Source organism: Sycon ciliatum, chromosome 1 (assembly GCF_964019385.1).
Source record: "Sycon ciliatum chromosome 1, ocSycCili1.1, whole genome shotgun sequence".
Classification (NCBI taxonomy): domain Eukaryota; kingdom Metazoa; phylum Porifera; class Calcarea; order Leucosolenida; family Sycettidae; genus Sycon; species Sycon ciliatum.
Window position 1 is genome coordinate 12,879,800 of NC_088643.1, and position 23,628 is coordinate 12,903,427.

At 47.8% G+C, this 23,628-nt stretch overlaps 4 protein-coding genes across 4 annotated transcripts in view; 3 read left to right on the plus strand and 1 right to left on the minus strand.

Annotated features, from left to right (window-relative positions):
- Positions 1–3,158, minus strand: part of LOC135806859 (protein IWS1 homolog) — a gene marked incomplete at its 3' end in the record, with an annotated part of 5,259 nt that extends 2,101 nt beyond the window's left edge. The window contains 7 exon segments of the mRNA XM_065321035.1: positions 122–164; positions 501–643; positions 969–1,011; positions 1,422–1,522; positions 2,158–2,188; positions 2,631–2,652; positions 2,757–3,158. Coding sequence (XP_065177107.1) covers positions 122–164; positions 501–643; positions 969–1,011; positions 1,422–1,522; positions 2,158–2,188; positions 2,631–2,652; positions 2,757–2,777 — 404 coding nt within the window.
- A 236-nt stretch (positions 3,159–3,394) lies between these two features.
- On the plus strand, positions 3,395–5,078 carry LOC135806860 (torsin-2A-like). The gene has a single exon (XM_065321036.1). It carries the CDS (start codon positions 3,613–3,615, stop codon positions 4,810–4,812), a length of 1,200 nt encoding a protein of 399 aa, XP_065177108.1. The 5' UTR covers positions 3,395–3,612; the 3' UTR covers positions 4,813–5,078.
- A 487-nt stretch (positions 5,079–5,565) lies between these two features.
- On the plus strand, positions 5,566–7,767 carry LOC135813881 (G-patch domain and KOW motifs-containing protein-like; the record flags this gene model as incomplete). The annotated part of the gene is given in 1 exon segment (XM_065326905.1): positions 5,566–7,767. A coding segment is annotated over 1 exon segment (1,560 nt). The 3' UTR covers positions 7,194–7,767.
- An 877-nt stretch (positions 7,768–8,644) lies between these two features.
- On the plus strand, positions 8,645–23,473 carry LOC135813908 (cathepsin O-like). Its single transcript, XM_065326938.1, has 11 exons — positions 8,645–9,080; positions 12,371–12,582; positions 13,852–13,894; positions 14,562–14,575; positions 15,955–16,105; positions 16,722–16,786; positions 17,587–17,634; positions 19,831–19,928; positions 20,764–20,847; positions 22,383–22,475; positions 23,314–23,473. The coding sequence occupies exons 1-11, from the start codon at positions 8,889–8,891 to the stop codon at positions 23,346–23,348; spliced, it is 1,035 nt and encodes a 344-aa protein (XP_065183010.1). The 5' UTR covers positions 8,645–8,888; the 3' UTR covers positions 23,349–23,473.
- Positions 23,474–23,628: the final 155 nt, after the last annotated feature.

Here is a 23,628-nt window from a genome sequence, read left to right on the forward strand (position 1 = left end):
AACACAGCTGCAACAACCCCCAACCATTAAAAAAATCCATTCTCTGGACCATAATCCACATCACCTACACCTGCAAAATCAGTGCTAGCATTCGACTGCAAGTTCTGTGTACTTTACTTACGGTTGATTTTGATCCTTAGACTCATCCTCTGAATCGGATAGGTCTGCAACGAGATGGATAGATAGAGTAGATAGGTGGAGAGAGAGAGAGAGAGAGAGAGAGAGAGAGAGAGAGAGAGAGAGAGAGAGAGAGAGAGAGAGAGAGAGAGAGAGAGAGAGAGAGAGAGAGGAGAGGAGAGATAGAATAAAGTCAGATTGTGCTTATAAACACAATCACAGCAGTGGCAACGGCATTCAATTAGCAGGTTCGCCATATGGAAAGACAGCCAGGTCAAGTAGCTCACCAGTATAACCAGATCACACAAATCAGGTAGTACTAATTACAGCCATGCTGAAAGGCCAAACATTCCACAGAACACGTTAGCTTCAAATTTGCTCACCAGGCATCGGCGGAGAGTCTGCCTCTGCGTCAGCAGCAGGACTTTCCGGCTCAACGAGAGGAGAGACGGGAGAATTGTCATCTTCATCGGCACCTAGAGCTTCGTCAAGATCAGGTGAATCTTCACCAAATCCTTCCGGAGTTCTGAGCAGAGCAGAAGGCAAGAACATGGATGGGCTAGTACAGGTAGCTATACGCGCATACACAGTACTGACGGGCAGTGGTGCATCCATTGTCTGCACGTGCATGTCAATCGCTCGGGCTGGGTCGTGATACAGCTCACACAGGATAATGCGGCGCGGACCAATGGACATACCAAAAGTCACCTGAGCCAAGCACATGCTTCATAACACAGGGCTTTAAAAGTAACCTTTAACAGAGAGGAGGACGAACTACATGTGCTCATATCACAGTGCATGCAATGCTAAAGTGACGTCACTTCAAGTTCGACAAAGCATACAGTACATACCCTGGGCCATCCGCTGCGTTGCTCGCATCCAATCCAGGCGACACTGTCAACATGAACAGACACATGTACACACACACGCGCGCACGCACATGCACACACACACACACACACACACACACACACACATGATAGAACACAGAACACAGAACACATGCATGCAGGATAAGATTCAGCACAGAAGTTCTACAAGTTTACAACTAAATCCCATCTTGTGAAATGTACTGTACATTCAACAAAAGTTTGAGCTGGTGAAAGACTGAAAGTAAATCGCTGCTAGGACCAGTGACGGTGGAATTATTTGAGGAAACAAGAAAGCGTACACAAGAACACAGAACAGTTTTGATCTTTTCATGAAAGAGTTCTTACTGTACCAACTGGCCAAGCGCACAAGGGTTAGCAGCAATAGCAAAAAATAAGTACTTGTTGTACTACATGTACTTCAATCCTTCTAACCAGCATCATCGCCTTCAGACACGGCCGGAGATTCGGGACTAGCATCCGCTTCCTCATCGCGGGGAGACGCCGCAGTGTTAGCCAACGCGCCGTCTTCAGAACTGTCAATCAAGTACCACACATATCGGTGAAGTCATTTACACAAGCGTGCGTACGTGCACACACACACACACACACACACAAACACACACAGCTGTGAAAACGTGCAGCCAGAAGTGCACTAGTGCTGGTAGGAAGCAGCAGTGGAAGCAGCAAAAAAAAAGTCGCTGCAAAAGCAGCAGCAACAGCAGCGGCAACATCAGCAGCAGCAACAGCAGCAGCAACAGCAGCAGCAACAGCAGCAGCAACAGCAGCAGCAGCAGCAGCAGCAACAGCAGCAGCAGCAGTGGCAGCACTGCCGCCATCAGCGTAATACACTACCCAATAGCAGATACTGTAAAACAGGTTATTTTCAGTGTACCAAAATGTCGGTGATTTCGGTAGAAATTCCAGGCACCTAAATTTAGATCACACCTAAATGGCACTACTGTATGTGAAGGGAATGTTGGCTTTGTTGGTCACCTAATTCTAAGTTACACGTGAAACCAAGAGTGCATATGAGTTTATGGACTCTTGCTGAAACCCATCAGATCCCGGACACCGAAATTTTAGTACACCTAAATTTACATGTTTCGAAGTATTCGAAAACAAATTAAATTTTGTAATAGGCAAATGCAAAAGCCCTGGACAAACTTACTCTTGATCCATGCTGGTAGCACCTTCCTCCACTGTAGATATTGTCACATACCAGAAGGGCGCAGAAGGAAAAAAAGATGAAGACATTAGAGAGACAGACCGCACAGTCGCACTGAGACCATCACGCCGTATGCGGAAAAACACAAACTGCGGAGTTGCAAACTCTTTCAGAGTGGGGTGTTGATGGTGGTGTAAAAGATACCGCGTGGCTACAAGAAAGTGTGGTCGTGTGCGCATGTGTGTCGTGTGCGTATGTGTGTGTGTGTGGGTGCTTGCGCGCACGTTTGTGTATGTGGCATGGTGTGCGTGTACGTGTGTGTGCGTGTATGTGTGTGTGTGTATGTGTGTTTGTGTACGTGAGAGACTTACTCAAATACACACAAAAAATATACACATACCACTGCCACTACAATGCATAAAATTGCACATACGAACATCACCAAAATTATGAGAAACAGCGGACGTTTGCTGTACCTGAGACGGGTTCCTCGACGGACTGTGGAAAGGAAGGCAGAAGAAGAGAATGACAAGACTTATAGAATAGAATCGATTTACCAGTTCAGGATTTCAAGTGTCAGAGCCCACGAATATAAATCATACTTGCTGTTGTCCACTGTCCATGGCTTGGCCGGTAGCTGATAGGATGGGACACCACCGAACAAGTCCAATTGCAGTACTAGTACAATACTGCTTCCCACTTCTTCTTTGTCAGCTGTTGGGTGCAACGAGTTTATTAGTTTATAAAGTTTCAGTAACTCGCACCGGCTATGCATATGCGGACTAACGCTCCAAGAAAATAGAAAGGCCTTATCCACTTGCAGTTGCACACAGACAATGAGATCTGGCCGAAGAGCATGCACCAAAGGACCTCTTGCGTTTCAACAAAGACTAAGTAAAGCACTCAATGCAGCTCAGCTGTAACAAGACATCAAAAACAGATTTTCAAGACAGAGTGAACAAACTGAAGCTGGATGGAAGATCAAAAAGAGTGAGTATAGTAGGGCCGGGGGAGTGACATCATTAATATTTTCATCACATGCGCATCTGTTCCACAATATTTTTTCAGAATAAAACATTTTGGCGGGGTATGTGCACCGTACATGTACATGTACATGTGATATGATCGTGCATGCACGCCATGCAGGAGCTGCCAGGAGCAGCGCGCGGGACAAATCAAAATACAGTATTCTGAGTTGCATATCATGTCTACGTTTGTATAATGCATGATTGTAATGAATGGAACGAGAAATGGAAGGGAAAGTGCTTTTCTTTTCAGAGTTCTATGACCTGATGACTGTCGTTCTGAGCCTGAGATATTGTTGTGGCTGTTGTAATCCATTACATCGCCCGACTGGCTTTCCATTGTAGTGCTGGAACAGTGTAAAGCAAGTCAGATAGTTCTGTATACACGACCAGTGCGCCTCATCTGCTTCTGGCTGTGTGTTGGAGAGAGAAGATGAGAATTGTACTGCGCTCTGGTGGTATTTACACATCAGATCCTAGCTCTTCCGAGCGAGAGGGAAGCTCGCACGGCGTGGACGTGGACGATGGATACAGCGTGCAGCCTTCCCTCACTACGTCATCATCGCGCGCACAGCTAAACCCTGCACTGAACACAAGCGGGCAGGGTGAGTGTGTTGAGCAGGTATGTTCGTCTGGTGAACAAGGTGCTGCCGTGAACAAACAGCCCAGGCCGCAGCGTAAACCTGGAACGGGCAGTCTGGCCTGTGTCGTGCTACTAGTGGCCTGTTTGGCTGTCATAGTGTTCCAGGCAACCAAACCAAGTGGCTGTGTGAGTTGGAATAGCAGGCCGAATTTGTTGCAAACTGTCGAAGAGAAGCTCGCTACGCAGCTGACCGGTCAGGACTTGGCGATAGAGATAATTTTGCATGAGATCAGGAGTTTTGTCAACAAGCCCGCGGAGCAAAGGAGTAAACCGTTGGTACTTGTGCTGTACGGGCCTAGTGGTACGGGGAAAACCCTTGCCGCAGAGGTGCTGCGGCGCCATTTAATGTTCTCGCGCGAAAAGCAGATATCCAGTGGTAAGCGGTACTTTGTGCCTGACCATTACCACAGCGAGGCTAAGAGATGCCAGGGCCTCATATCCAACATACTACAAGACTCGAGGCTGTGCAAGCATGGCAACGTGTTTGTTCTGGAAGACCTGGACCTCGCTAAAAAGACGGATTGGTTAGAAGATCTGGCTCCCCTCTTCTCTGGCCAAACCTACTGGCAGCATGGCCATGCGTATTCTTTCAGCAATGCCATCTTTATACTGACAGTGCGCACTGCCTCTGCTGAGCTAGTCCAGCAAAGCAGTCGGCTAAGGAAGTCTGGAGTAGCGAGGGACAGTCCCGACTACAGTGGGGTCATGGAGAGCATGCTTACGGGGGAAAACCCTTCTGTCGAGTACCTCGGCCCGGTGCGTCGCTATGTGGATGCGTTTGTGCCTTTTCTGCCGCTGGAGAAAGAGCACGTGGCGTATTGTGTTTCCCAAGAGTTGAAGCAAACCGGCCAGGACGTTACAAAGGAAGCAATGGACTACGCTCTGTCGCTGGCTGGCTTTCCGGCTCGTCCAGATGCGGTGTCTGGACAGTTCTCCGAGCACGGCTGCAAGAAGGTGCCTCTTTATGTTGCCCTGGCTCCAGCTGAGTGAGCCCCTGCTTAGTACTGCCGGTGGACGTGGGTGTTTTGGACTGCTTCCCCGGTACAGTTTTTGTCAAATTTCTTTCCCCAGTTGTTGCTTTCGCCATTTTAGTATCCAACGCTCGAATCCATAATTTTGTTTGTCCGTCCGTGGTTATGCCAAACTTATGGACCTCTTCTGTATTCTTGCGGACTGCCCCGGTCCAAGCCCCAGGCTATTGCATCAGAATACACATATTGGTAACTGGTAACTGTAAACAGTTCCATGTCCAGTAATCAGCAGTACGTCCAAGCCTCGTTTTACAGCCCTGCCAAACTCTAGTCTGGACTGAGACTCGAGAGGCATTCAGACATGGGGGGGGGGGGTATACATCACGCCAAGAACTGGGGATGGCCAAAGGGGAGTTACGCAAGTCACAAGTACATGACTGTATATATGTAATCCTTGGAGTCGTGACAATAGTATACTATGCTACAATTGTAGACTGTCACAACTCGCGCGAGTCGAACAACCATGCTATATCGGCGTCGTTGTTTTCCTCTCCCTTTTTGCACAAACACAGTCTGACTCTTAACACGTCGAGTCGTTACCATAGCCACGACGACTCAATTGATCGACGTTACGTTTTTGTGCCAAAAAAATGGGGAGAGGAAAACAACGACGATAGATCATCGTTCGAACAGATCAGGCATGCAGCAGGTCTGTCCTTTCATTTGATTATGGTTTGGAGAACTAAAGTCTGAGCTACAACTAACTAATACTTATTGCCGAAGACTTTGGGACAAGAGAGAAGTCGTATTATAGCACCAGCATTCGCCCTGCACTCTGCGATGGCGAGCTCGGGCGGCGGGCTGTCGTTTGGTTTCAGCAAGACCAGCAAGAAAAGTAGCATTGTGAGTGGTCCAGCTCGAATTGATGATTCACAAAGATCTAGGCGACGTGATGGCTCAGAGGATGAAGATGGTGTAGTTACTCACGTTGGAAATACTGATTTGGCAGAGGCTAGAAGCCGAGGAGACAGACCCAAGGAGTATGTCATTCCACTCATCAAAAGTACGAAGCGACAAGCTACTGGTGACCATGGAGCTGGAAGTAAAAAGAAGCAGAGTGAGATGAGTGAACTGGAGCGACAAGCAGTGGATGAATTGGCTCGCGATGCACAAGAAGCAGTCGATGGTGATGTGGATCCTGATCGAGTTGTGCCGCTCCTAATGCAAAACAGACTGGACAAGGTCGATGAGAGTGAACTGGGTGAAGTTAGTAAACTCGATGACTACGAGGATATGCCAGTAGGTGCGTTTGGTGAGGCGATGCTGCGCGGCATGGGATGGAAGCCCGGCATTGGAGTGGGAAAAACTAACAAGAAAGAAGTGAAACCAGTTGAGTTCATTGCTCGTTCGGGTGGTCGCGGTCTTGGTGCAGAGAGCAGCAAAGAAGTGCAGGAGCTAAGTGGCAAGCCAAAGCCCCGACGCCTAAGACCGGGTGAGGAACGTAAAACAGAAAAGCAGTTGCCCGTTGGCGAAGACGGCCGTGTGAGGCACACGCGCAATGTGGGCGAGGAGCTGGAGGACAAGGAAGATTTGGAGTTGAAAGTCGGTAGCTATTGTCTGGTCGAAAGTGGCCGGCACAGCGGCCTGTATGGCAAAGCCATCTCTCTGCAGCTAGACCCCGCTCGTGTTGTAGTACGTCTGGCCATCAGCGAGCAGACAGTCGACGTTAGTCAGGCATCGGTCATCACTGTTCCCCGTCGCCAGTATGAACAGAGTGCGTTGTCTGTGTCCGCTGACCAGCGTTCTCACGACTCACGGCACGGAGGAAGGCACTCACCATCAGATCGCAGCAGTCGGGAACTTAAGCCGAAGTCTTACAAGGAATCAAATGCCAGTAGACACAGCCCTGCAGACTGCAGCTCGTCGCAACATGACAAATCCAGTAAGAAAAAGAAGAAGAAAGAGAAAAAGAAGAAAAAGCATCACAGAGATGATTATCGCTCGTCCAGTGATGAAAGCACGCATCAGCATAGTGGAAAACCTTGGCTGGCTGCTCAGCTGTGTGTCCGGGTGATCGATCAGAGGTACAAGAAGGGCCGCTACTACAATAGCAAGGTCATCATTGAAGACGTGCTGAGCCCTACCTTGTGCGTGTGTCGTTCTGATTCCGGCACTGTATTGGAGAATGTGGAGCAGAGCATGCTGGAGACTGTTGTTCCTCGTGAAAGCATGGCACCAGTCATGGTCGTGGCTGGGGAATATCGCCGGCAACTAGGTCGGCTCTTATCACGTGACAGGAACTCGTGCGAAGCTGTTGTTCAGCTTTATCCTGACTTTGAGATCGCTCAGTGCACGTTCGATGAAGTCTGCGAGTATGTTGGCCGGACTGAGCACATGTAGCGTGCTGTTTGTGTGTGTGTGTGTGTGTGTATGTGCGTGTGTGTGTGGTGTATGTGTGTGTGTGTATGTGTGCGTGCATGCGTGATGTCTGGTGTGTGTATAGTATATGTCCAATGCACATAGCCTAGTATAATTCCCAGTGTGCATCTTGGCATCTTGTAAGGGTTATTGTGCCCAGGTATTCTACCAGGTACCCTGGGCACTGTTGATCATTATCTGACTTTTTTTCTCTGTTTTGAACCAGTCTGCCGTTGTTCTTAGTTGCTCTGTGTGCTGGTCGCACGGTCACAATGCAGGTATATTGAATTTTTTTAATTTAGTAAACTTGAGCTATCAGACGGCATGTTTGAAGTACATGTAGCTTATTGAGTATATTTCAGATTGCATGCATTCCAGTTTCTTTTGTAGCTGCTTGGTGAAATCTATGTTCTGGTGATGAGTCTGCAGTCAGAGGCAAGAAGCTGCTTTGCGTTTTGACTTCGGCCTCTACCGCCGCCGTTTGCCAAGTGCCGTTGCTTGCTTACTCTTGTGCCACTTGCCGTCTGCTTGGCGTGAACGTGTTGTGGCTGGTTCACAGAGGTGTCAGCGGACTTTTTATAGGTGGCTTAAGTCACCTGGACGCACTCGGGTTCCTTGCTCAGCAGAAGAAGATGGGAAGAGGCGTTGTCATTAATTTGTGTAATTCATGGAGTTGTGTAAACTATAAATCCCAACTAACTCCCTGGTCTGATCGCATGCAATTGTCTGCGAGTGTGTCATGGACCCGTGCGTATGTTCTGTTGAGTTGTACTTCCAAGAGGAAGTACAGTGTACCTTCTTGCATGCCTGAATAATGAAGATCACTAGTATGATAAGATGTGAAATGTCGGGATTTGGGGATGAGATAAGAGTGGTGACGGGGTATGGGAGCAGTGGTGACGGGGCATGGGAGCAGTTGTGACCATGCGGGTGAGCCGATGTCCAGAGACAGAGGCGGAGTTGCTGTTGTGAAGCGACCCCCGCTCTGCCCCTCATGTGAACCGGAGCATTGTGGGGGCCGGGCCGGCTATGGCACAAGGAGTTGTACCCGAAAGCCTGGTTCGGGCACGGCTCCCTACATTTGGAGGGAGAAATAAAAGGAGGGCCTGTTTCCAAGAGTACATAAGCCGGTTTATGTACTCTTGGGGACGGTCATACCCAGGCCAGGGAGCCCTACACAATGTGTACGTGGAGGGCTCCCTGTCATACCGGTACATGACCCTGGCCATGTGTACAATTGTAGGGCTCCCTGGACCCTGGCCTGGGACTGCCCAAACTTTTGTTTGGGCAGGGCCTAATACGTACGTAACCAAGAGTACATAACCCCTGTACTGGGGGTTCTGTACTCTTGACGTAGCGGTACTCCTCAACCCGGTCCCCGCGCGCCCGTGTGTACCAGTGCAGTCCAGAGTCTCCAGATCAGACTCGACTCAATCGAAGTGCAAAATTCCAAACGAAATACTCTACTCCGGTAAATACTAGTATGTATTCGGATTGCTTGGTGAACTGAGATTGGGTAATTGGAGCATACTACACGTATATATACGACGTCCGCTGCCTACATAATCATTGAGAGGAAAGAGACGTCGCATTCACACTGACGAAGTAGCCTTCACAATCCGAGAGAGCTGCCCGGAAAAGTGCACTTTGCGTGGAGACCACTTTGCGGCAGCAAGGATGATTATGGCCGTCATGGCTGGCCGTCATGGGTCGAAAGTAGTCATACTGAGCCTGTGTTCAATGGTAGTGAGTGGACTTCTCCCAACCGATGGAGTCGAGCAGATGGATTTTGACATTTTCCAATCCAAGTTCAACCGGACGTATTCAAAAGGCTCTACGGAGTATGAACATCGACATCAAGTTTTCAAGGTACATAATATGCAGTGTACATGACTGCGCGTGTGTTTGTCTGAGGTCTGAGGTGTGTGTGTGTGTTTGTGTCACGTGTGTCTGTGTGTGTGTGTGTGTGTGTGTGTGTGTGTGTGTATCTGTGTGTATGTGCATGTGTGTCCCAGTGGGCCCGTGTGTATGTCCAAATGTGCTCGTCCATGTTATTATTGCATGGCACAGTAGTATCAAGATAATGAACAACGCAGAATACAGGTCTTGTACTTGTACTTGCACTTGTTGCTCACTGCCAAAACTGGTCACGTGGGTCTCGGAGAGAGATTCAAAAGGAATCTTGGAAAGATGACTCAATTGGCTATTGAACCGCCCAACGGCCGACACCCCCTGAAATCCCCAAAACTCTGGGTGGACTTGAAATGATCCCACTTATGGCCCTATGGGTTCACCACACCTCAGTAAGTGGGTGAGGACAAGGGGCAGAAAAAGGATTGACGGCATCAGGGTATCCATCCCGGGATTCAACTGCAGTTACTCCTGCCCCCAGTGAGGTTGTACTTGCTACTAGTGCGGGTGGCTGAATCAGAGTGGATCTGATAATTATAAGCTTCACTAGCACCATTGATTACACAAGAGTTCATCTAGCCAGAAGCAGTCCATGGTTAACAGATATGTATACTTCAAATAGAAAGTATACAAACCCTGGAACCAACAAAGGTGGCAGGTACAACATTACACCTTCAAGCAGCCGAGCCCGTTGGCAACAGACCCAACACAATCGGGCATAAGTGTACCCACCAACCGAACTAGCTGAGTCTACCCTTGTTAGTAGGCAACCGGGGGGGGGGGGGGGGGGGGGGGGGGGAGGGCAACATTATTGTCTTATATCGAGTATATTATCTACTATCAGGACTTGCATGTACATCATATACTGTATTTTCCGGAGTAGAAGCCGTGCTTTTTATTTAGACACTCGCAATTTCCCCAAAAAGTCGTTGCGGCTTATCGTGCATTGGTCAACTGAACTGTGAAATACAGGGTAGACGTCCGTATGCCGTGACAAGTAATCTGAGTGCCGCTTGTACTCCAGTGCAGCTTATAGTCCAGTGCGGCTTACTGCGGAAAATGCGGTATATGTACGACTATTAAACACGCTTTTTCATCGTAGATTTCAGATCGTTGTCTTCTATTGAGGTTTGTCGTGTAACCGATGTCGTACTAACGAGGGTAGACCTGTTGCAACTCTTGATCTCCGAGCTGTGGTGCTGTACACTGTGCACTGCCTTACTACGCAGTGATATAACTCTCAAGCTGACTGGTTCTAATATGATTATCCTATGGCTAAGGAGCAACATTTTCACGCAGAATACAAGTCATGTCACTTCAAAGGCAGATCCGTAATGACGCAATGGCCTAGTTGGTGGTCCGGTTCTTGGCTACGTCATGTGGGCAGTGTGCCGCGTCGGACCCCGTGTGCATACTCTGGGTGTTATGAGTCACTTGCTCACTGAATGCTGGTTTCACAAATACCACACGACCGTACTGGACGGCCATGTTGACTTCATCTCCACTCAACCCCCTGCAGCTATGGGTCACGTGATGTTGGCCATATTGGTTCCGCAGGCCCTGCTCACTTCCTACACAAATTTAAGTCACATGACCAATGATGGTGAAACGGTACAGTTGAGTGTCAGTTATCCATTACCCTTTGGGACCGGACCCTGTTGGGTAAATGACTACCGTAAAACATGTTATTTTCGGTGTAACTTTTAAAAATTCCGGAGATTTCGGTGGGGAAACAAAATTCACGGTTCGCGTGAGACTTGGCCAAAGGCCCAGTTTTCCGCATCCGCAGGAACGCCGCCACCCTCTTGGATCAAGGCGCAGATGCAGCTCCTAAACGGTGGGAGGTGAGTAGATCTCCTGATATGCCACCGGTGATGGCACCGTGTAAAAGTGTGTTACACACCTACTTACCAAGTACAAAAATATATATAACCGTTCTTACCGCTGAACAAGCGTGACTCCAGAGACCCAACCCTGTATGCCAATGTCACTGCCGAATATTTATATCCCGAACCAGCCCTCTTGCGAATACACTACTTGTCGGTTCTAGATATAATGCCCAGGTTCCTCGCTTCACGTATCAAAGGCGCATACATGCCGCCAGATTCTGACCAAACAATCTCAAGAAAAGAGACTTCCCCACAGTTTTGGTCCTAGCCTCCATTCCTCACCATACACGCAATCAGAGCGCAAACAGGTTCAGATAAAACACTTTTATTGAATTGACATGTGTGATTCAACAAAAGAGGCCGCCTCATATCACGATGACTTGTCGGGGGTAGTCGGCAAGTCCACTGGTACTTCCGTGTCCTTCTTAGACGCCTTGTCTTTTTTTGGCTTACGTGAGTTTTTACGAGTTTTCTTTCTCGGTGGCTCTTCGGCTTCGTCAGTGCGATGGCCGGCATGCCGGCCCAATATCCGAAAGGATATCATGGACAGAAAGTCCAAGTCTTCCTTTAGCTTCCTCAGGTGTCGCCCTTGGTCAGGTCGACCCACGCCTTCAAACAGGGCTATCGCCCGTTCCAGACACTGCATGGTCGGCGTCTCCCGCCCCTGGCCTGCTTAAGGGAGTTGATCTCCTCGATCATTTCCTGTGCCATTCTGGATAAGACAAAAACGCCACACCAGAAAAAGAACCGAGGATTAGTTCACATGTGACGGATCCTGGTCACAGCACCAAATGTCATGACCCGACCCCAAGGGTCAGTCAAAAGCCTGCATTGCGAACAACACCGAATAGGACCGCCACGAAGTGTGAGCAAAACCTCGAATCCCAAGTGCACAATATATGCACGCCATCACTCAACAGCCCACCAAGAGTTCCATTTCCAAGGACATACCTTGTAGATAGGTCAAAGGTAGAGTAAGAAAGAGGAGATCAAGATAGAAGCAGTACCGGAGCGGGAGGACGAACGTATAAAAGACAGGGACTTATATTCATAACAATAACTAACAACAGCCAATCAGAGCACACATACTGTACTCACTAGTCATATTAGACGGCGGGACAAGTAAAGGACAAAGCTAGGTTCATAATAATTGAACGCCTCATAACGGCGGGATACAAAATGCCGGATTTGCGATTGAATACTAAAACAATGCATGGGCGCGTGTTTGCTAAGTTGAAAGTTTGCGGTTCTGTGCCTCACACAAAAATCACAAGCATTATTTTTTTGTTGCTAGCATGCCCCTGTTTTACAGTAATGTCTGAGTCGTGCTGATTCTTCACTCTGTTCTCCACCTCCTAGCAAAACGTCCTGTCGTGTGCGGAAAGCAACTCGCAGCGCACCTCTCCTCACGATGCTCAGTGTGGCGTTACTCAGTTCTCGGACATGACCATGGCCGAATTCCTGGAGGGGCATACCATCCTCCATGCTGAAGATGGTTCTCGGTGCGGTGGGGACGAGCCTCCATGTCAGACCAAGGCTGTCGGTCAGGATCTTCCTGAACAGTGGGACTGGTAAGGTGCTAGCCGTTAACGTCTATATCTATCTATCTATCTCTCTATCTATCTATCTATCTATATGGAGAGCGGAGTCCTCGGTTCGATAGAGTGCTCAATGCGGAAGCAGAGCAGTAACACACGAGTCACAGAAAACCACGCGTCTTGATTGTCGTAACTTAAAGTTTCATGCCATATAGCAATCTTCAGACAACTGATCAGTTGTCTGCAGATTGCTATATGGCATGAAACTTTAAGTTACGACAATCAAGACGCGTGGTTTTCTGTGACTCGTGTATCTATCTACAGGCGCGTGCTCGGCGATGGGCACGGGGGGGGGGGGGGGGGGGCACGTGCACCCCCCAAAAGTTTTCAATCTGGGTAATTGCAATTGTAATGTATGCAAATATGCTCTAAAATTCAAGAAAGGTTGCAAACAAATTGCAGAAAATTGCCGGGGGCCTCCCCTCGGCTCCCGTGCACCCCCCTAGTTGGGGGGCCGAGCACGCCCCTGTATCTATATGTATAGGATATTCCCTTCGCTGGAGTGTATATGGAAAATATGCACCAAATACAAACCGAGGCCGAAGGCCGAGGTTTGTTTGATGGTGTGTATTTTCCATGTACACTCCAGCGAAGGGTATATCCGACTTATACCTACCTCAGTCTGAATCCTAAAAAGGAGTATATATTTTAACAGTATTTATTTCTCTACAGTGGTGTATATTAACAGTAGTTATTTTGTTTAAACACAGTGGATATACACTGGCCGGGCTCTGTGTGATGAATGGGGGTGTATATTAAAAGGTAGGTACAAATCAATATAATTATCTATCTATCTACTCAATCTGCGGACAGCATGCTGTTTCGTTCTTTGTGAACTCATCAGCGCAGCACAGAGGAAATGAGGCCGAACCTGATAGCAATGAAAATATCTATCTATCTATCTTGACAAAGTGTCTGTAGTCTTTGCTGCAAACAGTGCTCAATACCTCAAAAAGGGGCAGAGCTTACCACACAGGGCAGAACAACAGACACCAAAATCCTTCTCCTGACTCCGAGTTTAGCCGTTGGGATGGGTACGTTCTTGAGCGAATAGTCGATGTCCATCCGTTTTGGTCGGTCCATTGTATGCAGCTCAGGGGAAAGTGCTCAACTGCTAGCAGGAGCGATATAGACAAAGTGTCTTTCTATCTATCTATCTATTTATTTATCTCTATCTCTCTCTCTCTCCCTTCGTTACATTCACTCGTATCCTGTTTTTGTTTTTTTTTTTTTTTGTGGCAGGCGGCAACAGGGTGTTGTGACTGGCGTGAGGGATCAGCAATTAGTAAGGTCACCATGTGCGAAGGTCTCTAGTTTCTCAAGGGTGTAACTACTGGTCCGGCCGCTGGACCTTAGTTTCAAAAAGGACCTAAGGATATGTTTTAATGATGTTCGGATAGTCGATTGGTCGTGTAATTGATGTTCGGATATTCGATGATCGGCAGTATGTATGTATAGAATGGCGTATCATTCCATCTGCACGGGCTATTCAGTTTAGCCAGCTGCAGCCAGTATCTATGTAGACCGGCACAGTAGATGTCTTGCCGCGAAACCTGCCGTGAGGTTGTGTCCAGTCAACACATAATCTTGCTACAGAAAATGGAACGCCTAGATTTGTGGGAAATGAGCTGTTTCTCAACAAATAAGCAAAACCTTCCCTGCTGGAGTGCCCCAAGGAGTTCAGATAACCGGCAAACTGTAATGTGGTGTGTACTGTGTTGCTTTGCTGAGTATGTGCTCTGGACTTCAGTACTCTTGCGGTTCTTTTCTTTTCTGGCTAACTACTTTCCTGTGTGCATGTGCATATGTCTGTTTGTGTGTGTGTGTGTGTGTGTGGGTGTGTGCGCGCGCGCATGCATGTGATGTGGGTGTATGTATGTATTTATCTATGTTTCCTCCGCATGCTCAAACCCTTTTTCCTCCGACGTCCAATGGTTTCCCGGTGGTGACAGTGTGGATCGTGTTGGTGAGTCGCAAGAAATCTTGCTTCAGTGCAGTATCGTGTGTTTGTACGCCCATGTGCATATGTGCGCATGTATGTGTGTGTCTGTATGTGTTTGTCTGTGTGTGCATTTGTATGTATACACGCATATGACGGAGCTATGGCCGCGGGGCTGTAGCTATTGCTTGGCCTGCACCTTTCATAAGGCATAGGTCTTATCCACGTTGTACAGATGCATCAACTCCCGTAGAATCCTGTAGACCCGATTGGGTGTTGAATGTGCAGGACCCTATTGTGCTTACTGCCATTTCCACTGCGAAATGGGCCCAGAAGGCATTTCATACGAACACTTTTTTCGGGCAACGATCTAGCTAGTCATTAGTTCAATCTCAAAGTGAAGAAGCGGGAAAACCGATTGTGTGCCCTTAATTATGAGACAAAATTGGTAAAGTGCGCATGTATAGCACACAATGAACACCCAGTCGGGTATGTATTCACCTACGTCCCTAGTACAGAACTTTGTACAGCGTGCATAAGGACCATTGTCATATAGTTGCAAAGAACTCAATTTACAGAATCGAACACCCGCGCTCACCCATTCACTCGCTCAGCCCGGCGTCACTCCCTCGCACAACACTGTTGACCACACCTTACTGCGCAAACCAGTCGTTGTTAGCATTTATTGGTTTCTCTGGCTCCTCTGTACCGGTCTACCCTCGCTAGTAGGACATCGGTTACAAAACGAACCACATTAGTAGACAACGGTCCGAAACCCCCTGGTAAAACGTGTACTCGAAGTCCACTGTACAGCCTAACAGCCATACATTAGTCCTGATAATTGACAATACACTCGTTATAAAAAAATAAAATAAAAATTCGACGGGTTCGCGTACCGGGCAGGTCAAGAACAAGGAGTCGTACAACTCCCTGGTCAAGAACCACCTTTCCGCTTCCGTGGGACGCCACCACCCCATAATCAGGCGTCAGATGCGGCTCCTAAACGGTGGGGGAGGATAGATCAGATCCACCAACCAGAGGCCAAAGGCCTAAATCCCATTTGCCACATCCATGTATTACTCATGACTCGTTATAAGAGAATTTGAATCCACGGCTTGTCTACTAATGAGGGTAGACCTGTACAAGCTGTATCGAGGTGTGCGAATTGCAACGACTTGGTTTTCCTTGGAGTTCGTAGCATTGGAATTCCGGGAAACCCGAGAAAATCTAGTTCACCCTTGCATCTTCTTTTGAGAATACACCCGGCTCGCGGGGTCCGGTCCGTTCTTGATGTGTTCCTGTCATTCTAGCTTCTTATCCACGTGTCCAATCTGTGGCTGTGTGGGTGCGAGCTTGTGTGCGTGTGTGTGTGTGTGTGCGTGTGTGTGTGCATGCGTGCTGAGCAGGGCATTCGGCGTTGTCGAGACTATCGAGAGCCACTGGGCTATTCGCCACGGCGAGCTGCACGAGCTGAGCGTGCAGCAGCTACTGGACTGCACTCCGCACTGCTCCTGCAAGGGCTGCTTCACCGGCGACGCCTTCAAGTGGCTAGTACAGGTACGCAGTGGGAACAGGCATTGCTTGCTTGCAGTTGCATACGTGACTACAGCATGCTAGTACGTGTACACGGGAGTTTGCTCTCCCTGGCCCTGGCTGCGCTCTTACTAGTAGTCATGGGAACCGAGCTGTGTGACTCATCATCGTGAGTGCATGGCATCGAGCGCGTTAATAATTTGTGCGAGCAGATGTCGACCATTCTACTGCCAGGTTGTCCTGGTTGGAAACGTGTCCAGCTCATCACCAGTGCGTGAAAAACCGATTTTAAACAATTGTAAATAGAGGATAAGCAGCGGCGGCATTAGACTGGAGAGCGCAGCTGTGGTGTGCTGGATGGTGGAACAATTTAAACAATTGTGCGAGGCTTATTGCAAGTCCACAGCGTATGTGACTGCTCCCCCCCCCCTCCTTGGAGGCACTTCTGCCTGGCTACACAGAACCCTGATTGGATAGCCTAATAATTCTTCCCCACACCCCACCCTCACGAGATACTCTGTCTTTCCACCTTGCTGGGGGGGGGGGGTACGCTGGACCGCAACACCCTGGCTGGTCATGTGCCTGTTGGTAGCCCGTGTGTCACTCTGTTCGCCGTGTAACTTTTCGTTTCATTCTGCAGAGCCGGACTGCATTGGAGCTGAGAAAGGACAATCCGTATGCTGACGAAAAGAAGCAGTGTGCATCGTAAGTGTGCGCCGCTGAGCGGCGGGCCTAGGAAGACGAACCCAGCCTCAGGTGCTGCACCACTGGTTATGAACCCAGCCTCAGGTGCCGCACCACTGGTTATGAACCCAGCCTCAGGTGCTGCACCACTGGTTATGAACCCAGCCTCAGGTGCCGCACCACTGGTCGCCGTAAAGCTGTGTTGTACAGTGGTCCCCTTTAAATCCGGCACCATTTGTGCTAAAGAAATTATGCTGGATTAAAGAATCTCATTTACTTCTGCAATGTGCATGAAGAGGACATTCTGGCTACTGACAATTATGCCGGTTTATAAAGTGCTGGATTAAAGAGGGACGACTGTATAAAAATTGGACTAGAGTGTTTCTGTAGACGGCAATTGGCTGTACTTCTCGTCAAGACAGACTTCTATTGAAACCTGGCATTCCTGTGCACTCTTACTCAATCTGCGGACAGAACTGTTTCGTCCTTTGTGGACTCGCCAGCGCAGCACACAGGAAATGAGGCCGAACCTGGTAGCAATGAAAAATAAAATTTCCAAAGCCAGATTTAAACCACTCTCACTTGCGTACTTGTGTGAACACAAAATACACTCTAACTTGTGTACTTGTGTGTGAACACAAAAACCAGGCTTTGATATTGTTATAAATGATATGCTACTTAGTACTTATCCATCAGGTGTGTGCTGAAATTAAACTTTTACTCTAGACAGGCTTTCATTGGAGACAGTGTGGTGCACATGTATGAAGTTGTGAGCGACCGGATCGTTCCCCGCTGTGTGTGTGTTTTTTTCTGCTGTTCAGACGTCCCACGACCAATGTCAGGATCTCTAATTACTCATGTTGCCATTTGTAAGTCAAGTAGCTAAGGACGATCTCGACTGTTGCTACCTTTTCACTACCTCTTCATGTAGATGTCTGGATACGGTAAAACCTGAAATGGCGACCACTCGACCATGGCGACTACTTTTCCTTGTCACGGACGCATTCACATTCGAAACAGCTCGGATAAGGCGACTACTCTCAACACGACCAACAACCACCCACCGGCGACCACGTTTCGCCCTACTAGTACTAGTAGTACAATGTACGCATTGCACTGCGTCTGTGCACCACCCATGATCCACACATCAGCGCAGGAAGTGTAGATGTATGTGGTGCGTGCACGGCACTCTGAAACTGAGGCGCACATGTGTCGTGATGAATAGCATACACAGCTGTAGGTGTGTGCAGTGTGATGAACTGATCAAAATGATATGTCTCATGTACATGTATACCGGTATTGTATATGTTCACGTGACCCGCTGAGTCTGGATAAGAAGACCACCTGGCCAAGGTGACCACTTTTTCTCGTCCTTGAGTGGTCGCCTTAGACAGGTTTCACTGCATACGGAAACATGAGAAAACAAACTCAAGCACCACCAAAGGAAAAGGCAATATTTCACGAACTTCACATCTACAGTAAAACCTATCGAAACTCGTTTTCAAAATGAAAGGTTTTTAGTGTTGTTCAGCCCCCACCCACCCACCAGTTATTATTATTATTCACACATATCCGCCGGATGAGTACGCGTGGCCCATGCACCATGGGAACCCACGAATACAAACCAGCATATGTTCCCTCAGCAATCCCACCAGTTGGGCAGGTAAAACGAAATCCAACAAAATATTTAATAATGCTAAGGGGTCGTCCGTATTTTTTGAAAAATTAAAAAATCCGTCCTCAGGCAAAAAGGGGGTGGGTGGTCAAGAGTGCTGGCGGAATTTAATTTTTTGATTTTTCGTACCTTTTTTTTTTTTTGCTCCAGTGACTTTCATACACTTGTTGCACTGATTATAGCTGACTGTGTAGTGTACTGTAGGCGTAGTGTAGGATCGATTGTCGCTAACACCAGTATCTACTATGATATACCGTACTGGCAATATATGTTGCCGCAGTGAGGCCATGAAGCGTTACATTGGCACTTGTTTGCCGCACGCAGGGCGTTACATGCAAAGTCGCACAGGAGCCGTTACACAGGTTTCTATATTGCCGCAGTCCTTTTTTTGCTATTGCCGCATCACTTTTTTGCTATTGCCGCATCATTTTTTTGCTTTTGCCGCATCATTTTTTGCAAACGGCAATGAAAAGATCGCCGCACCCCGCCGGACGCGCGTTACGAACGCAACGAAAATTTGTCGCACTAGCCTGGTCGCGCGTTACGCTGCACCCCCCTGCGTTACGCGTTACGCGGCAACATATATTGCCAGTACGGTACATGTACATGACTTTTCATGTAGTTGTAGGACGGTGCATGGCCGGGACGTCGGTAGACCTAATACTCACTGTACTTAGCTACTAGTACTTGACACAGGTGCAGTCAGAAAACATGGGGTCAGGAGTTCTTATTTTTCGAGCTGGGCATGCCTGCATCGGTAAAAATCAAAAAATTAATGGGAAAAAAATGAGGGGTGGGTGGGTGGGTCAGAGACAATTTTGCACGAGGACGGATTTTTTAATTTTTCGAAAATTACGGACGACCCCTAAGCTATGAAAAGTATGAACACCGCAGACAAGCTATGGATAAACAAAGGAAGGACAAAATGTCACGAGTTATAACCAACTGTCCACCAATGTTACCAGGTAATATACAGTCGGTCATGCGACAAAAGGGCACGAAACTGACACTATCTCCACATAGATTACTAGTATTTGTTTCACAAAATAGTTGTGTCCATATCCGGCACGCAGCATATGCAGCAGCATAGGCATTCTCCATGTTCATTCAATCATTGTTTTCAAAATGAAACTCCTGAAACCCACCCAACCCGAACGAAACCTTTTGTTTCTGAAAAGGGTAACCTTGGATGGACCCTAAATTTACTGTGCACTGTCCGAAAAATAGTCCTTATGCTAGCTACGAAAAGACTTCGGTCGTTTAGATTGGCCAGGGTTGCCTTTTGTGGTGATGATTTGTTTCTTGTGCATGTGTGTGTGTGTGTGTGTGCATGCGTGTGTGTATTTGTGTGTGTGTGCCTGCATGTTCATGCATGCGTGTGTACTCTCAGCGAGCCCTCTGCTGAGCTGACTCAGCTAAGGAGCGTGCTCTTCCAGAATGGGCCGTTTGCCATAATGATCAATGCTGCCTCGCTGAAAGATTATGTTGGTGAGTTCTGCAATGGCCAGCCGAGCAATGACTACAATTATTGTGTCGCCCGGAGGAGATTTTTGCAGGCATGCTCCATCAAACATGGCTATTGGTACATGCAGTTCCTTCGCAAGACCGATCCCCTTTCGCCTGTCTCACAGTGGATGGGCCGCTAGGTTTGTTGGGACTGACGGGATTTAGGCTTGTTCCAGGCATCTAATGTAACCCGACTACATGTAGAGGAGACGGTTTCAAATAGCACCAGTGTGACAGCTTAACTGTGTAGACCCAAACCGATCATCAGCGTGGATTGTTAACATGCCAGCTTCCTTCCACAAACATATTTCGAGTGGAAGTTTGCTTTGAGGCCAGAGTCGATCGACCCGAGCCACTCCTTTGTGTTGCCCGTTGCCTCCAAGTTGCCCGATTTTTCGTTTCCAATTTTGGTGTCACAGAGATGGCTCCAAACAGGAACAGTTTTGGAGTGCACGTCAAGTTCACCCTGAGTTCTAAAATTAGGTAATTGCTATCGCTTCTCGACGGCCAGTACAGAGAAACAAAAAGCCTTGTCTGTGCTTTCATTAGTTTTCATTTGTATACGGTGCTTATTGGCAAGAGGCGAGCGGCTGTTTACCTGCGACATGACGTTGATTTTTTCGAAAGACGTTCAACTCAAGTCGTTGAGCAGTGCTGTAGATGACGACCTGCCTTATAATGTTTCTGTGTGTGTACGTGTGTGTGTCTGCATGTATATGTGTGTGTGTGTGTGTGTGTGTGTCTGCATGCATGTGTGTGTGTGCGTATGTGCGTGTGTGTGTGTGTCTGCATGCATGTGTGCGTGTGCATCTGGCAGGTGGTATAATCCAGCACCACTGTCCATTCAAGAATGTCAACGGCGGCTACCACAGCGTCGTTGTCGTTGGTTACGACATGACCGGTATGCACTAAGTCTGCATTACTAGTAGACCTTGGCGGATATTGCCGGCAGAAAAATTGGCAGAATTTGGTACCGTTTTTCTGGAATGTTTCATGCATGTTTGGCACTGTATGTGGATAAAGAAATGGAGCGGAATTCGAGGAAGTGCCTGTCGTAAGGTTTGTATGGTTCTGCCAAATTCACTGCTTTTGGAGCAGAATCTGCCAATTTTACGAGCATTATCTCGTTTCTCCTTCAAGGTCTACTGTGTAGCCACATACACATACTTCCTCCACAAACACTAATCTGTGACTTTTTTATTTGAGGTATTCACATCCTAAGCAGCTACTGTGATCGGAAAATTTGGTTCAGTGGCGCGAAAACACTTCAAGACAATGTATAGATAAAACGTCTTCGCAGTATGTACACTATTATACAAATTGGCACTGTTGCGAGTCTTGCTCTGAGCGAGCATCACTCGATTCCTCCGAGCGCAATTCACCGGAATAAATTGGAAATAACGTTCTGCTTTCCTCGTCACCCTGTACTTCACGCATTGCTGTTGGGAATGTGGTACGTTATTAGCGATACTCGAGCTTAGGGAGCATCTCATAAGTTCGCATTTTTTCTCTAAACGTAACGCATTTCGAAACGGGGGTAGGGGGTAGCGCCCTTTTCGAATAGAAAAATGACAGTTCGCACATTTTCTGGAAGTGTACAATCTACTGTACTACGGTGCGGTACATGTGCTAGATCGCTTCAGCAAATGAGTGTGTTTAGGTGTAGATCTACCTGTGTTTGCAGATCAGCTAACCCTTGCAGGGGCGTCGGAAGCAGTTTAACATTGGTGCGGCCAAAGTGTGAAAGTGGTGCTCCCCCCGGGATTTTTTTTGAAAATTGGGCCTAAAAGACCATAATTTTAATGCTCCAGAATAATATGAGAAATAAGAATATGCATGCTGATGATACACCGCATTGTCGATGTAAAACATGGTACCTGTACAACAGTCGACAAGCCATCAACAAGGTTGAAATGTTTAAAAAAATAAAATAAAATAAAAAAACCCTTCGAAAATTATTGCTGCATGCAACAGGCTACTCAGAGGTATCAAATGTCACACTAGTCTGATCAAACCGTGTACCTGGCCAGCTTTTACAGCAGTACACACTACAGTTGTTGTGGAGGAACTATGTTTATGTGCGTGTACATGTCATTGATTGTACTTGTAATTGTACGCAGTAGATGCGGTACTACTGTATGCCATTCACTAGTCTACGGCTCTAGCAAAACATTCATATCCCTGTAGTACATGAACATTACATCCATGTACATGTACATAAGCATACCATAGCATGGGGCATGGATGTGTACAGTAGATAAACACAGAAAATGTGCGATAAGACTTTCGAATAGAGAGGGGGGGGGGGGGGAGGTAGGGGGTAAAGTCTATTCAAAATGCGTTACGTTTGCAAAAAAGATGCTCCCTTACCCACAGTACTACATGTCCTCATTGTGCCTTTGCTCTGCTCGCGCTGTATTCGCAATTCTTGTACAGGCGAAGTTCCCTACTGGATCATTCGCAACAGCTGGGGAGAAGCCTTTGGAGAGGAGGGCTATTTCCGCGTGGTGATGGGCAAGTCAATGTGTGGTAAGTGGTTGTTTCAAATCTTCATCCTCACGATCGCCTGTGGCCAATAGAGATCTTGTTGTTGTTGGTGGTGGTGGTGTTGTTGTTTTTGGTGGTGATGGGGGTGGTGGTTGTGTTGCCGTTGTTGTCTGCATTAAATCGCAAGGAACACAAAGACATCAGACCAACCAATTTGCACTGCGTTTCTAAATCCGATTATTGCTTTTTTAACATGTTTGCACTCCTGTGGTGGTTTGTGAAGTCTAACTACCACTTTCTTGCACATAAAGATGCACACCTGTGACCTGGGACGATACGTTTGCAGAAACATACGATGACTCATAGTAAAAGCTGCATTGCCCTCGCGTTCCTTTCAATGCCAAACTGGATGCATGTTCATTTCGAGAAAAAAAGCATCCGGGAGGAATGTGGCTGTCCTTGAATCACCTGCGGGATGCTGAACAACACCAGTCCACACAGGACCTCAAAATGTCATGCATGTGCGTGTGGGTGGGTGTGCACGCGCGTGTGCAATTGTATATATTTTACGAGAAAACCTCGAGAGCAGAATACTGCCTGATAGAGTTGGCGGCAGTCGCAGCTGTGGTGGTGAAACTGGAGCATCTCCGCCGACCCGAGGTCTCGGCTTCATGTACAGTCACCTTCGCTAATAACGACAATTGTGAATAACGACAGAATTTACATGCCCAGAGCAAAGTCCCTTCTAACTGTACACATATAAAGACTTCGCGAATACTAGTAAGGACATTTTTCTGATGCCCCGCCGAGTGTCGTTATACGCAAAGTTGACTGTACGCTTGTGCATGTGTGTGAACTGTTTTTCTGCTGGACGCTGTAGGTCTGGGTGTGCAGATAACCTATCCAGTTATTTGAGGTGTCAACTCTAAGACGGGGACAGAAGTTCACCCGTAACCATGGTAACGCTGAGGCTACTACTCCAAGGATCCAGCAGACACCGACTGCAACAACCAACTCGGTCTCATGTCCAGACCCCACCCCCCCCCCCCCCCCCAGTGCAGTTACCGGTTCTGTCTCGGGTCCTCTCCGTCGTCAGGTCCGACCCAGGGGCAGCCCTTGTGTTTGCGTCTGCCGAAAGGGAAGGAGGTGGTGGCGCTGATGTCCCAACTACTGTAGACTAGACTAGCATAGAATA

What these genes read in the sequence shown, in the direction of transcription:
- LOC135806860 (XM_065321036.1), top strand. Translation starts at nt 3,613, where the DNA reads ATGAGAATTGTACTGCGCTCTGGTGGTATTTACACATCAGATCCTAGC.
- LOC135813908 (XM_065326938.1), top strand. Translation starts at nt 8,889, where the DNA reads ATGATTATGGCCGTCATGGCTGGCCGTCATGGGTCGAAAGTAGTCATA. An exon ending in ATCGACATCAAGTTTTCAAG is followed by an intron (nt 9,081 to 12,370) that starts GTACATAATATG and finishes TCCACCTCCTAG; the next exon opens with CAAAACGTCCTGTCGTGTGC. An exon ending in GATGGGCAAGTCAATGTGTG is followed by an intron (nt 22,476 to 23,313) that starts GTAAGTGGTTGT and finishes TGGACGCTGTAG; the next exon opens with GTCTGGGTGTGCAGATAACC.